General features: G+C 38.1%; 1 protein-coding gene across 1 annotated transcript in view; it reads left to right on the top strand.

Annotated features, from left to right (window-relative positions):
* WNK1 (WNK lysine deficient protein kinase 1) overlaps positions 1–16212 on the top strand; it is a 106298-nt gene that overhangs the window by 38895 nt on the left and 51191 nt on the right. The window contains exons 3-4 of the mRNA XM_050915059.1: positions 1393–1613; positions 3672–3829. Of these exons, the coding sequence (XP_050771016.1) occupies positions 1393–1613; positions 3672–3829 (379 nt within the window). The remainder of the gene's footprint in view (positions 1–1392; positions 1614–3671; positions 3830–16212) is intronic.

The following is a 16212-nucleotide window of genomic DNA, read 5'->3' as shown; positions in this document are numbered from 1 at the left end:
TACATTTTTATGTTGGTGTTGATTCAAGTGATTTCATCAAGACTTTTTCTCCTGATTAAGTGGGTATGCAGAAGAGACTGAACACTACCACGGAATAATTGAACATGACTTGGTTTTATTTTAAGATTGTAGTTGCTAGACTCCATGCTGGTCACAGAATTTAGTACCAGTCTTGCAGTAGTGTGAAACTGGTCTTTATCTGAGACTTTGAGTAACATTGGCTGAAGAAGAATAAAGTCCTTGCTCTACACAGCATGCTAGTTCCTTTCTCTAAATATATTTCAGCCCATACTTTTTCAAAAGGAAGAAAACAACAACTCTTCACTTCAAACTGTTTCACCCAAAGAGAAGTTGTGAGAATACTCTGCTGGAAGGCACTTGAATACTGTCATAGGTTATTCACCTTGTGGCATCTCTAATCTGTTGAAGTTAAGGAGTAGAGTAAGATCATAGTCTTAGGTCACAAGCATTGGAAGATATTTTTGGTATGAAATTTGACTCTTCTGACATGGGCTTTTAAAAAGCGGCAATGTTAGAACAATTAAGGTTGGGTCACATTCTGCCTGCAAAGGGATACTGACTTTATGTATGAACTCTTCCACGTCCATTATTTGGCAGAGCCTTTTTAAAGATTTCCCTGCCCTGTCCATATCTGTGCATATGAAGTAGTGAGTAGTACCCGTCAGATTCAGGTGATCAAACCCTGTCCTGCACCAGGGAAGTGATCTCTAAGAATTTCTAATTTGCTGGACAACTCAACAAGTAAATTTGAAGCAGATTTAAAGTGTAACCTGGAAACCTTGACCAGAGTACTTGGACTAATATTCATAACTAAGGTATAACAACTTCAGAGCTCTCACACAGTTTGCAGCAACTCTGTACTTAATTGATTGTTATTAGCGTTTTGGCTCTAGTGCCCCACCTTCCCACCCAGTTATATTTAATCAAGGAAAAGGTTGTAACTATTTAAGCAGTTTCAGGATAAAAACGAAGAAGAAAAACTCTGAATAGATAAAGAATTGTTGTAATGCATAAGCCTTTAACTCTTTGTCAGGGAAGCAGTGCCTTGAAACTTAGCAAGCCAACTGCCTAATTACCATAGGGTGACTTTGTATGCAAACGAGTTATTAGCTATAGATCAAGCGTTTCATGTTTATCTTTTAGCGTTATAGTCCCCTGGCTAGAAGAAGGGGGGTAGGTTTTAGGAGGGGGAATCATCTTTAGCTCCTCTGAAGTCTTGAAATGCCCAGGTAGATTTCAAAATACAAGATGAAGTTGAAATTTGTGCATCTCTTTAATTACTGCTTTTTTACTTCAGAACAGCAAATGATATAGCATAATCTACTACTTGTTAGCAGAACCTGTTTAACTTACTGTTACTTTTTTCATTAGGTATTTGAAAAGATTTAAAGTGATGAAAATTAAAGTACTACGAAGCTGGTGTCGTCAGATACTGAAAGGTTTACAATTTCTACACACGCGCACTCCTCCCATTATTCATAGAGACTTAAAATGTGACAACATCTTCATTACTGGCCCCACTGGATCAGTCAAGATTGGAGACCTTGGTCTGGCAACCCTGAAACGAGCTTCTTTTGCCAAAAGTGTGATAGGTAAGCCTCTCCTGTTTTGGAGGCTGGTGAGCCAGTCTACCTATTTGAAAACTTGAGTCTTTTAAGAGCTTTCCTTAAAAATATAGTTTCAAAGGTACATGGTCAAAGCCTGAAAACGTGTAGGCTTTGTTTCTTGACTGTTGAGGTCATTCTGTGTTCCTGATGAGATTATATGTTGAAATTTTGGTTGTGCTTTTGATATTCGTATATTGACATTAAGTATTTTGGAATATAGATTCATTGCCCTGCCCAACAGTTTAGTGCAACATTGTTGATAAAACCACTCTTGACTACATATAAATCTCAGCTTTAATATGATGCTTCTTCAAGAAATGTTCAAATGCATTTTGGTGACCAAACAACATTTTGGTATTTAGTGTAGCGTTAATTTATACAGCCAATTTTTTTTATTGTCACCAGGGGTTAATATTAAATCTCTTAAACTTTGTGAGTAATCAGAAACTAAGGTATATCAAAGAGAGTCTCTCTCTCTGTATTTTATATCACAGTCAGACTGTGGTATAATGCCTTACTCAGGGAGTCTATAGAATGTGGATTTGTGTAAGTTAGGAGGATGCGTTGGGGAAGTATTGCCTTTATGCTGGCTTTGTTCTTGTGTATCCACTAATAACCTTTTTCAGAAATTGGTTTGATGGAACTAGTACAGTATTTGTTGTGAATTCTTGAAAGAATTGGTTTTATCAGCTTTGTTTTTATAGTTGGGTGAATAGACTGCAGGGAATGAAGTTGCTCTTACTCTCAGTATTTAGAGCTTGCTAAAATGCAGTATTACTCAACAGTCCTATACTAGTTTCCTAGATGGGATCAATGGTGTACAGCTATAAATTGTCTTGCAAGCTGTTGCTGAAATATTTCCTGCTTCTTAGCCAGGCCAAAGTATTAATAGGAAAAAAAAAAGTATACAGTGTCAAAAAAAAAAATAATTTTTTTTCTTAAGTGTACTCGTCTTATCCTCAAATTTATCATTGGAAAATTACCGCTTCATATCTAGCTATCTGTTAACGGTTAGCCTTTGGATAAATGACTGCAATTACATTCTTTTTTTTTTAGTGTGGTGAAAACAAGCAATGTGGCTATAGAATGATCTGTAAACTGTCTTGAATCTGGTGTCTGCAGGAAATAATTCTGTGCTTAAATTTACAAAAAACAAACTTGCATCTCTGGCTTAAAGTAAATCTGATCATAGAATGCAGTCCCTTTGCTTACAGAGGGGACACTGTGATGCTTCACTGGGCAATAATTTTCTGCACACTATTTAAATGGGACTTGTTGAATCTCACGCTCTATGCCTGTAACTCAATCTCTCTGTATTTCTGAGTATTTTTGACTGTAGGGTGTCCCTCACTAATGCCTGTATCTGCAGTAGGCCTATAAATATACTGCAGGTGGGAAGGTAAGTATATGAAGAAAAGGGCTCTGGTGAGTGGCCTTTGCAGAAAATTACTTTTTATCTTTTTTTCGTGAAGATTTATATTTGTAACAACAGAGTTTTTCATTGCAAGGCCTTTCCCGAACCATTCTACTTCAAAAAGTAGATGGAGAGCACCAGGTCAGAGACTAGCTGTGGGCTCTTACCAGTACTACTTCTTTTGCAGCAGAGGGCAGTCGGGTAGTTTTTGAAACAAGGTTTAATGTGCCTCCTCTCTTACAGGGAGAAAAGGTAAGTGTCTTAACTCTCCTTAGTATTTGGTTTGCAGCCTATGGCTAGTCTACAGTTTTCCCCTCTTCTTATCCCCTCCCCTCCATTTGACTCCAACCTGATCCAGTCCGTTTTGATACTTATGTTAACTAACATGCATAAAACAGGAATTGCATCAGTCCTTTCATGCCATTCTTATTCCATAAAGGCCTTGCAATGGAAGACTCACAAAGTATGTTGATGCAACAGAGTGACTAAGGGTTTCCTCCCTCTTCTTTTTGCCTCCACTTTCTCTTGTCTCACAGGTCTGCCCATCCGCTTCCTCCTGCGGTGAGTAACGCCAGCAGCCTCTGCTCGCTTTGAGACATTTAGAGTCTGAATCGTTCTTTTAATTTAAGGTACCCCAGAGTTCATGGCCCCCGAGATGTATGAGGAGAAATATGATGAATCCGTTGATGTATATGCTTTTGGGATGTGTATGCTAGAGATGGCCACGTCTGAGTATCCTTATTCCGAGTGCCAAAATGCTGCGCAGATCTACCGTCGAGTGACCAGTGTAAGTCCCTCCCCACTACTGATTCTAAAGCTACTGCTATTAGCAGGAAAGGAGTACAGCTGGGTAGCATGGTAGTGTGCAAGTGTGTGTGGGGAAAAAGTGAAGCTGACAAGAGGTTTTTGAGGGATGGGTGGAAAGGTAAAGGATGGTTCAACTTACCAAACAGTCAAAAGCCTGTAAAATATGTGAATGGAAATAAAATTTTGCATGTGTTCATACTCTTCCTTCAGTATGTAAGAAGTTATTGCATAGGGTTTAAAAAAAAAACAAAACAACCCCAAAACCCCAAACCAAACAACAAAACACATTACAATAATAACAGATTATTTTCTAAGCCATTGGAGGGATGGTGGAAGTTTTTCAGTCTTGAAGATTAGCTGGTAACTTTGTTCTCTGAAATAAAGCTGAATCACAAATTCAGAGCACTTTGGCTTAGCTGCCTGCCAAGGCAAATCATAAACTGTTACCTAGAGTGATTTTAAGTTAATAGTTTACTGAATTCCGAATGGCCCTTAACTACTGTGTGTCGGGTGCACTTCTTATAATTATGCAGTGGAAATACTTGATAAATAGCAGGAAGGTATTCCACCCTGAAAAGGGCTGGTAAGTGTAGTGGTGGTGGTGGAGGCATTGTGAGTGAAAGCAAATAAGGCTGAGAAGGCAAGCAAGAGATTTGAGTTTGCCCATCTGACTAGACTAAGTGGAACCTACAGACCTTGAATGTAGGAGGCAGAACTGTAGTGCTAGAAATGTTCAGAATGGTTGTGGCTAGATTTACTTTGTAAAACAGTGTCATGAAGACTATACCAGTGCAGTAAAACAAACTGCACACGTTCAACCTTCTGATCTAAGCATTCAGAAAGAATAGTGAGGTGGCCACTTGGGGAAGTAAAAACTTGCATTGGATTTCTCTGAATACCTGTGTAGATATGCAAAGGGAGAAAAAAAACCTTACCTCTTTCTCTGATCCATAGGCAAATGAATTCCTGTTAATCTTTTTGTGTGTATTATCTTGGAGAAGTTGAGGATTTAATAAACGACTTGCTTAGCTTTGGAAAAGTAAAATATTCTCTTATTCCTGATGCCTCACACTATAAAAGGCAGATATAATTACTGACTTACAGATGTGGAAGGAAGGGTCTTCATGTCAGAAGTAATGAATTCTGAAGGAAGGCTTGGTGAAATAAAAGACTAGCCCTTGTTTGAAGGGGAATATTGGAGAGGCACAGAAGGAGGAAGAAAGATGGGATAAATGGCCATATTTTTTTAACAGTTGCTAGAGTAATTTTTTTTATATATATACACATGCAGAGTCTTTTTTTTTTTTTTTGCGTGTGGGTGGACTTACCTGTAATTTTCTAAATAGAGAGGAAAACCAAGGGTAAAGTCTAGTCTTTACTCTGCTTACAGCATAATCTGATCTGCAAGCTACTTGGATCAGTGAAAGAAAACTTAAGTATCTTACCAAAACAGTCTTAGTGGTACCTCTTGCTCTGCTTCTGTATGTGTCTTGGCCAGAGCCAAAGAAGCATAATTTGGATGGGCAGTTTTTCTCAGAACAGATACCTGATGTAACTGCCCTGCCGATTCCTTAAAAAGTGCTAGGAACCGGGCTGTGGTGAGAATCAGCTTTTGAGACAATCTCAGGCTTGGAAATCCCCAGGTCTTAAAGAGCTGTCTTTTCCCTGGTCTGTGAAGTACTTAGCAAATGGAAAGCCTTCTAGGGGCTTGTAGCAGACAAACTTATCTAGAGACTTACCACGGTTCAACTTACCACTTGTTTATTGTGCTTGATGCTTCTTTCTCCCCATTGTTTTTGGTTGACTGTTGAACTTCTAAGTGGATGAGAAACACTGGTAATTTTTCGGTCTGTCCCACACCACCTTCTACTCTACTCTGCTGCTGATGATTCACAGATTGAATTTAATTGTTGAATTTTTTTTTCTACTGTTTCATCTACTGCTTGAGAGCTCTAAAATGTACTTTGAAGTGAAATCAAGGAAATCTTGTTTTCTTTCAGAAGGAGCAAAGCACAGAAAGGTAAATAAGATGAAATGTACATTTATCTGCTTCTAGGCAGAGAATGAAAGGCTGTGTGCTTTTGGTATATTTGGGTTTGTTTATTTCATTGTAGTTGCAAAGCAGTTTGTTTAAAACAAACAAACAAAAAAACCCCAAACCAAAACAACCACAAACAAAACTTGAATAACTTTCAAGGAAGGCTTTCAATGAAGAAAAAACAATATTATCTGAAAATAAAGCACAAACCTGTCTTAACGGATAATGGAGAATTCAGTGTTTCTTCTATAATGTGGAAAGCAGAACAATGTTATGGAAGTGAAATAAAATACTCATTGTATTCTTTTTACTGCTCTGTGAAAGCTCTGTGAACCAATGTGAAAAAGAGCCATATAGTTTTCTGCCCTTGTCCTTTGCTCCCTGTTAAAGAAAATAAGATTTTCTTTCATTTTGAAGGAGACTTCAGAAGTTTAGACAATGTCTGCAGTTGTGGACAAGGGCTGAACCAGTTGAGAAATTCAGTACTTAAAAGGACAGTGTGTGAACCATCAATAACAGAGTGCAGTCAGAAAACTTCCTGTGTAGGTGACTCCAACAGTACTTACCAACACATTTCCTTCTATGTTGGAAGGTGAATGTGGTTTGTGGAACATATCTATTTCAACCCCTTAGTTTGCTACTTTCCTAGGCACGTTTAGGAATATTTTGAGGTAGTAGCTGTAGTCCTTCTGTGCCTTAAATGAAAGGATTATTTTATCTACATGCATACACAGAGACCAGAGGGAAAGACAATAATAATGGTCTGCTATTGACAGTCAGGAAAGATCATGCCATGTGGGAGCTTAAAAACCACTGAAACCCCAAAGGCAATAAGATCAAAATGTGCAGCCACTCAGTGCAGGCAATGTGTATTTAAATTAATCTATTTCCCTCACACCCTTTGCAGTAACTATTAGGCTTAGTAAAAAGCAGAGTTGCTTCATTAGCTTAAATCCTTGCTATTGCTTAGGACAGAAGCCCGTAAAAGGTGTCTTAATGCCCAGGGTGTCCTCTCAGGACTGGACTTGGTACTACCAGCTTACATTCTTTTCTCCCATTGTGGCTGTGCGTTGGTCTCTCTTTTTTTTTTTTTTTTTTTTTTTTTTTTTTTGGATGGCCTTCAGCTGCATTGTGTTTTGACCTTACACCTTTTGTGATAAGGGTTGCTCTAGCTGATGCCCAGCTACTGCAGTGTTAGGTTGGGGCATTTGCCAGGATTGCTCAAAGTACTCTACCTCTTCTATTTAGGGTTTTCTCTCATGGTTGGAAGCAGTTTTCTGATTAGATAATACAGTTAGGTAAGCAAAGATCTAGATATCAGATCTAAAGGCTGAAGTTCCTCCTAGAGATGAGACATTTTTTGGCCCAGGCAGTTATTGTTGCTTCACATCTTGGATAACAGCACTGCTGCATGAGTCTACTGTTCGCAAGATGCTTGTCTACATTGTCTCACTGGGAAGTTCCTGTTTTTCCTTAAAGCAGTGCTAGGGTAAAGTTCCCGAATTTTCCCTGGCCCAAGAAACAGAAGTGCAATTAAATTGGTTTTCTGGCTCACTTTAGCTAGAAGAATTCTCCTTTCAATAGAAGAATCTGGGTAAATGCCTGGCTTAAAAAAACCCAACTGTCTGTAATTTGTAGGGCTCAAGGTGTTATGCTGAACTTTGTTTTACACTTCTGGTAAACTCTGGCAGGAGTTTGACACAGAGTATTGACCTCTGTTTGTACTTGCATCCTCTAGTGTACTCAGTCCAGGCCCTTTCACTAGCAGTTTCTTTAGAAAGGAAAATGAGATCTGCATGTCTTGTCACTCAAGCATAAAGGAGCCTAGCCTCTTGTTTTCATTAAATCATAATGTTGCAATTTTGTCTCAAAACCCCCTGTTTTCTTCATTGAAGCTATCCTCTGCTGTTCTTTGGAAATGGTTCCAAATAAATTAGTAGTTAGTACTTAAATTGCAACTCCTGGGATTTTTACGTTATTGGGGGTGGGGCAGGGGTGGGGAATCTCCTCTGAGGTTTAAGCAGTATGTGTCTTCAGCTGGGACTGAATGCATCCAGCGGGCACTTCTTGCTGCCTACTTGGCCTCAGAAAAAAAACATCTAAGCCTGTAATCAACTGAAAATAAGCTGCACTATTAAGGTAGTCTTGCCTGCTCCTGTGATTTATTTTTTTTCTCCTCTGCCCTCTTGTGCAGACACAACTGTCTGTGTGATACACTACTAGATTAGGGAATGGTTCCCCCCTTTTTCTTTTTTTTCAATTCTGCACCATATCAAAGCAATACAGACAGTTCCAATACAAAATATAATCAAGATACTTAATTCTGTTACATACTCACCTGCACAGAAAAAGGAGTGTAAGATCTTGGTAAAATTCAGGAAGGTTTCCCTGTCTGCCTTCGTTCCTCTCTGGAGACTGGTATTCTTTCTTTGACCTGTTCCACGCATATTTCAATTAAACAATTTGTCACAGGAGATATTTGAAATGGGCTACATGTGCATTTAAATGAAAACAGAGATATTTATAGAACAGACATCTTAAGTATGATTTCTTAATTTAGTCTGTTTGGGAAGCAATGCAGTGAAGGCATAACGAACCACAGTAGCTTCAGCTGCTTTGTCTCAGCCTCTGGTGAGACCGATGTAACCCATGCAGTTGCCTCAAAAGCTAGCTTGTTTTTTTCCTGCTCATGTTGCAGTTACCACTCACAGATGTAGTATAGACCTTGATTACTTCTACACTATATTTCCTTCAAGCTTTCTTTTTGCAGCACAGAGATTACTTTTATAAGTGTGTAGAGGTACTGATTACTCAATCTCTAATACTTCGATGTCCCAAGTCTTAAATTTTCTAGGTGATTGACTAGTCCCAGGACTAGTAAAAAGACAATTAATGGGTTGATTATGCAGATTTGTCTCATTCTTGCGTATCTACCACTAACATAAAAATCCAAACATGTTCATTGCAAAAAAGTTAATAAGACCATTCTCAGTTTCAAATGTACTAATCAGCTGAGTATAAGCAGAAAACTCCCTTTTCTCTTTTGCCCCCTCCCATTATATAAACTTACCTGTTAAGTTCTTCTGATGGACTTGTGCTCTATACTTAATTTTCTCCACGCTTACTTTGACAAAGTGAAGTTTTGCACTTGTCCTTGCTTTCGCCAGAAGTCCAGTCTCTTCTCTGTAAACAAATGTCTGCCTTCTGAGCTGGCCTTAAGATGAGAAGGAAGAAAAAAACATTTTTCATTTTCACTTAAAAAAAAAAAAAGTTATTCTGTACTGAAATGTTCCACAGAGTGGGCACAACATTTTTCTTCTCTGTTCTACAGAGCTTAAAAAAAGGCCCAAGGGAACAAGGTACATAATGAGTAACCTGACCAGGCAGTGTCTAACTGGTTTAAAAATCCTTAATTTCCCTAACTGGTGGGACCTGAAGCTCACTGGTTAGAGTGAAGGTCATTCTCTTGGCTGGAAACCAGGCAGTTACAAAGTGCTGCAGTTTGATCAATTGAGATGAAATTAATCTCTTCTTTAGTGTCTTAAAAGTTAGGCATCATAATTGTCTACACTAGTCAACTACTTCATTTTCACTAGAGATGCAATGGGCAAAGTATCCCAGCTCTTTTTTTTTTTTTCTTCTACTTCTTCCTGAGGGGTCCTAGGCAGCAAAAATAAATGCTTAACCTTTAGACTTATGATTAATTTTACTTGCAGTGCTTAATGAATGTTGATGAATGTCCTCTTTTGCTTTCTGGAAGCAATATGTGACTTTTTTTAGGCGTACATAAAACTCTGTTTCTTTACCTTGAATAACTTGGTTTCTTGGCCTGGTTCAGATAGATACAGAGACACTCCTCCTATCAAGCTTTCAAGTGGAAAAAGCATTGGAAAAAAATAAATGGAAAAATAGGGGGAGGTAATCCTCAAACAGAGCAAGTAGTCTTTTGTTAAAGCAGATACTGAAAGGCCATGAACCTTCAACCAAGCACAGAAAACAGATTAATTGTAAGAAAGGGCAAACTCTTGTAATTGTATTCATTGAAAGAAGAAACTTCAAGTACTTAAGTATCAAATGGAAAAAAATTGCACATCAGATGCAATTCCTCTGCATCACACTGAATGGACTAAAGAATACTTAAGCTTCTACCACTTGCCTCTCGTAGCTGTTCAGCTCAGTTGCAAGCATTTTGCTGGCACGTCTTTAAGAGTGAAGAATCTTCCTGGGTGGAGGTTCAGTCACTGACTCATCAGTTCAGAAATATATAACCTTAAAAATGGAAGATGGGAATTCGAGGTTTTGAAGCATTAATATCTTAAGAAGCTTTGTATGTTAGATTAGAAGTCCTCTTGAAGAAATGACAATGATCTAAGTAAGGAAAAGCAGGGATCAGCTTGAACACTGAGATATAAAATGCTGTATGGTTTGCACAGCTAGGGCAGATGGTATCTGAAGTTGGAAGGAAAAAGGCTCATTCAACTGAATTCCTTTCTAAAAGTAGGTCACTTGTATGAGTTGATCTTAGAGGCATTTGTACTATTCAGCATCAAAAGCTTCTAGATTACAGCTAAAACTGTTTTGACAGTATGGGTGTTGTAAAACAAACTTGGTTTGAAGCGAAAGGAGATATTTCTTATTGTTCACTGCTGAGCCTGGAATGTGTCTCTTTGCAATTTTGAATTGGATATGATTTTAAAATGATCAGGAATTAAAAGGGGGGGAGGGGCGTGAGCCTCAGTTCAGTTGCATAAAATCAAGATCTAATGTATTTTTTTAAAATCTGAAATTCTAAAATTTGGTTGTATTGCAGAGTTTCCAAATGTGTTTTTAGAAACCTAAATAAGTTCACAGAATACTGAGTAAACAATGTAAGTTCAAAAACTAAAAAAGTTCATTATTAAGGATCAGGCCTCTTAAAATGTGATACTAATATTTAATATTCTGTCCTGTACTGACATCTATTTAGCTCTTACATTAACTGACATTAATTTAATTTAGTAAGAGATGGGAAGGTGGCTCTTCTTAGGAACAGGGAGGTGGTAAGTGTTTTTAAAATGCCTGGCTTTGCAGTGTGATGAGAACCATTAATGAATCACTGAAGCATTACTGTGGGGAGACTGATAGCTCAATGTTGTTTGTCAGTATAGTGCCACTAGTGAAAAATACTGATATCAAGAATGCATGGGCTACTTTTTCTTGTCCTGCCAACTGTACTGCTATAGTTGCACAGGGATAGGAATGGGATAAGTCCAGGAAAGTTTTAGTCTGGTGGAAGCTCACAGAGGTGTTGAGTAATAATAAGTTATTTTGAGATTATTATGTGATTCATAGGCCAGAACTCCATCAAAATTTTACATAAACATTTAGTTACCTCCAGGTTACTCAGAGCTGTTGCTAGAGCAGGCAGTGACGTGGGGGTATGTATGCCTGTTTGAAGGCTTTTGTTTGTTCCTGTATTAGAAGAGTGAAGGTCACCAAAGTTGAATGTGATTTTGCAGATACAGTTTGTTCCCAAAACCAGAGAGACACAACAGGCTAAAATGTATATATAAGAAACTCTGCTTATTGTGCATAATGTTTTTATGCTAAAGAGGAAAAAAAGCTGTTGCTTCTCTGTCCAGTCTAAGTATTTAGAAACTTCCTAACATTATGAGCTTGTGACTTTAAGGTAGACTTCCTTCAGAGACATATTTCTATCTTACCACCCATTACCACCATCATAAAGTTCTCTGCATAGCAGGGATACTTTTTAGGACCACCCTCTGAAACTGTTAAATCTTCTGGTACGCAAATAGAAGTCCTTCACTCCTATTAGAGTAAGTCATAAAATAAAAGGGATGATGGCTTTTGGTGCATTGTCTGAATTGTGCACTATTTTCAGTGTTTGCAACATTATCCTAGGCCTTTTAGTAGATATCTTCTCCTAAGGGCTAGTTCTGGTACCAAATATGTCTTGTAGCCCATGTTGGATCATTCTTTTTAATTCAGTTCAAAGTCCACTGGAACTAATCTGTGGCTTTTGAGTTACTGTTGCTGTACTTGAATTTAAAAATGAGTACTGGATGTTTTTCTGTCAGAATGGTAGCTGATTAAAGCAGAGAATGCAACTAATATGATTTGATTTTTCAAAAATGTATTTTCCATACTTAAAATAGAAGACACTTTTAGTATTGTGTCACTGTGGCATTTCTAAATTTATAGCACTGAAATGTGTGTCTAGGCATGTCTATTTTTTTTTTTGAAAATGATTTCCAAGCTGAAGTCCCAATAAAGCAAAGGGTTGTTCACTAGCTCAAGATATTCACCACTGCATATTCTTGTTTGGATGATAAAGGTGGCATCCCTGCTCCTAAGTGTGAGGTTAAAGAACTGTGCATGGTAGATTAAACTGATCTTACCTTTACGCTCTTGTGCAAGAATAAAAACTGAGAAGTTAGTGCCCGGTCCACTTGTCCAATCAGACTTTACTGTTGTTTCAGAAGAACTTCTGTCCTCATACTGTGTGTTTCTAAACGAGACCCTTTTCACTGTTATATGCACCAGTATCCTAGTTGTTTGCCAGCTATACACTAAGGACCTGTGTCCTGCCTTGTAGTTACAAAATTTCCTGTTCTAGAGCTTGAGTAATTTCTTCTATTCCTTAGAATTGCTGCAGTTACAGTAGGTGCTGTGATTGATTAATCTACTTTTTAACTAAAACCATCTGCTTGGCTAGTCATAAGGGCTCCAGATTCTTAGGACTTTTGAAATAGGTTGATATTTTTATTTACCTGGAGGTGCTGAAGTACAGTGGACTTTCATGTCTGAAGTAAAAACTTAAAATGCCTTGTGTCCTGGGCTAGATAATTAATCAATGGGGTAGTTGTAAGCCATAGTATATATTCAGCAGTAGTGCATAGTATAAGTTGTGTTTCAGTATTATCACCAATACAGTGGTTTTTTACTTTGCTATAGCCTTTTACTTGAGACTGCTGGAAAGGATGGCAGCCAACAATTTCTAGGAAGAGTTATGACTAGTTCTTGTTCAAACTTAACTGTGTGGAAACAAAGCAACAGAACTGTAGCCTACTATACTGGTCTTGTAAGGCTTTTAATGCTGTAAATTCTCTGGCTTTAATAAGTAAAAATACAGTATTGAGACACTGGCAAGGAAGTTGGTTAAGCAGGCAGTGTCAGTGTCCTGCAGCTCCTGGGCTTGGAGATCAGTTGTAGAATACAGATGTGGAGGTGATAGCAAGCAGTGATGGCTAGTCAAATGAGGAGTCTGTTTTGTTCTTTTCACCAAAGATTATCTCCTATAAATGACTAGGTTCTTCTTTTAAGCAACCTCACAAACTTTAGGAATAAGCAGTTAGTATGGGTGTGTCAATCAAAATGCAAAAATACCTTGTGTGTATAACAACTTCAATCATGTATGTTGGGGAATTTTTTTTTTTACTGTTGTGATTGGCCTATTATTTTTTATTAGTGCCTCAAAAATTGTTTGAGAGTAGGTGGTAAATTGAGGAGGAAGAGAGTTTCTGAATTGTGATCAGTCAGGTTGCAGCAAGCAGGCCTGTATAAATACTACAGTGCCTCTATTGTCTTTACAATGTGTTTGTGAAATCTGGGCATACATGGTTATCTGTTGCAAGTCATGAAGACAGCTGGTTGGGAGAAATTTAAGAATCATGGGGCTTAGGTTACTTACACACCTGCATCTCAGGGTGAAGACCAACTGGTTAAGCTATTTCAGTGACATAGAGCTCAAATAGCTGTGATACGGATTTTGATCTGGATGATGGTAGATCAGTCAAGTTCAAGAGGTATTGAGTTAAAAATGTGCAATCGTTTTTGATCAGAAGAGAAGAAAACTAGGCCTGTCCTAGTCTAAATAGTGCCTCGTGAGCTAACTCTAGCTCACTGGAAGCTTTCATCTGCTCCTACTGCTTGTATTGCAGTAATGCTATTTACTCTGTTAGGATACTGATCTAGTGCAGAGCTTATTCTGCAGGATTTACTGATTTAATTCTTGGGAGAATTATCAATTGTCCAGAATTAATTGCTATGAAAATACTGAAATCAGAGAAGCTAAATTTTCACCTCTGTTAAATGTGTTGCATTGTTTTAAATTTTTTTCCCTGCAGTCTCAACTACTCTAGCTTGCTTTTTAACAAGAACAATAAAATCCATCTTCTGTAGGCAACCCATATCTCTTTTGAACTGAGTAAATCTTAAGCTGAAGTCTTCCTTTTCACAATAGGTATTTGATTGGACTGGGATAAGAATTATCAAATAGTTGCAGGTGTAACCTGTGTGAAGTAAGAACTAAATCTGAAAGATTGTTTCTAGAACAGACAAAAAGATTAAGATGAAGGATTAGAGATGGAAAAGGTGGTGAAATGGTTAAACATGTAGGTTTTGAGGGCTGGGTAGGTAACTAATAGCAGGTGGTGAAATTTAGAAGATCATGAGTAAACCAATTTAAATGCTATATATACCATTGCCTGGGGGCTTCTTTGAGACTATGGGGAAGGAGGTAGGATCATTGGCTTGTTTTCCACTGGAATCATATGCTCTGTCTAAATTCCTGGAATTAATGGTGTGTGGCAGCCTGGGACTGGCTCAAACTAGAATGGTAACAACTTAGCAAAAAGAAAATATAGAGACTTTAATTACTTTGTTTGTGTGATTTGACTTTGCTACTGATTCTATTAGCCTCTGGACTGCAACGTTAGAACATTTTGTTTGGGAAGATTAATCAGTTACGGTAGAATTCCTTTGAAGCTCTGCAGTTATAGCACCTTTGAAAAGAGCCAAGCAAGAATTGTGGTTAGACTGGGACAGGTAGACTCTGTGCTTGTTAAAAGCTGAAACATTTAATGTTTTTTGCAGGTCATGCAGTGTACCCCAGAGAAGTGTAGCCTTAATTAGGTGTGCAAAATGTTAGATTTTTATTCCAGTGAAGTAGATTTGCTTTGACTGCAGAGTGTAGATTTGGTTTGAGTGCAACTGTAACAACAAAAAAATTTATAAGCAATGGCAAGCAAAATTCCAACATGCTTTATTCATGATACCAGTAAGCACTGTTAAAATGGAGATGATAATCAACAGTTAGTGGATTTTTTTTTTTCTTGGAAGTCATAAAATGTCTAGCTAAGCAGTTGGAAGGCCAATCAACATAGCAGGATCTTTTATGATCCCTTTTCCCTTGACCTGTCTAAAGTTTCACAGCAGCTGGTGGAGAGGATTTCTAAAATGCCCGGTAAAGGATCAAAAAGTGTTGCTTTTGCAACATTGATGTCCTATGGTATAACAACAACACTGGTATAATTGTGGTAAACTTGAGGAACTAAGTATGCTATTTGGGGGTGACAAGTGATCTTGATAATTTGAAATTGAATTTTATCACAGTTTATCATAACTAGTTGCAAAATTAATTTGCTCACTTCACACTTTAAAATGGTGTACCTGATCTTTCTTAGCATTGCTCCTTTTGTCCTTCCAAAAAACCCCCAAAAGCCCTGAAGCTGTAGACAACTCATTTTTAGTAAACAAGTTTTAGAATGGCTGTTTGAAACTAGATACCAGGGGTTAAAAAAAAAAAAAAAAAAAGTCAGACTTCACGTTTAGGTTTGGAGTCTAGCAAGAGGTATTAGAAAATATAACTCTGTGGATTATTTGTGTGCGTGTGGTGTAAAACAAGCAACAATGTGGCTTTCTAACTTTGTCCAACAGCTGGAAAATCACCATCAAATCCCTATTCCCTTATATTAAGCACCCAGTAAAAGGAAAGCAGATGATGTTGCCAATGGTAGCAGAATGTGATTGTCAGGAAGGAGGGAGGTGGAATATAATCTATTATCCTAGTGCTGACTTGTGTTTTGTTAGGATTAAATTGTAGTCAGCTGTATGTATGCTTCTGTAGCTCCATGGAAATAAGAGGAGAAACAGCAGCTGCTTTCATCCCCCAGTACAAAACTAGCGCCAGCAACCCTGGGTCAGAACAACACACTGACCGACCTGTTCCCCTCTGTTTAAAAGTGTACCTCTGCAACAGCAGGAGTGAACTGGGTGATGATCCTAGATGCAGCCTTAAACTATTGCAGAAAACCTGGGTGGAGAATTGGCAGAGTAGCCATGCGGGGGCGGGGACATGCAGGAAGTAAAGGATCCCTGCGCTGCCTCTTCTTCCTCCTCCTTACAGCTAGCTGGGCAGGCAGAAAAGGACACACTTACCTGTTGCTTATACTGATTCTTTCTATTCAATATTTGAGTGGCAAAAGCAGATATTAAGCTCAAATTTCTGCAGCCTCATGTACTGGACTTGGAAAAGTACAAGAGGT

The sequence above is a fragment of the Gymnogyps californianus genome, chromosome 1, assembly GCF_018139145.2.
Source record: "Gymnogyps californianus isolate 813 chromosome 1, ASM1813914v2, whole genome shotgun sequence".
Classification (NCBI taxonomy): Eukaryota; Metazoa; Chordata; class Aves; order Accipitriformes; family Cathartidae; genus Gymnogyps; species Gymnogyps californianus.
The sequence above is the reverse complement of the archived record's forward strand: the minus strand, read 5'-3'. Positions and strand labels throughout refer to the sequence as shown.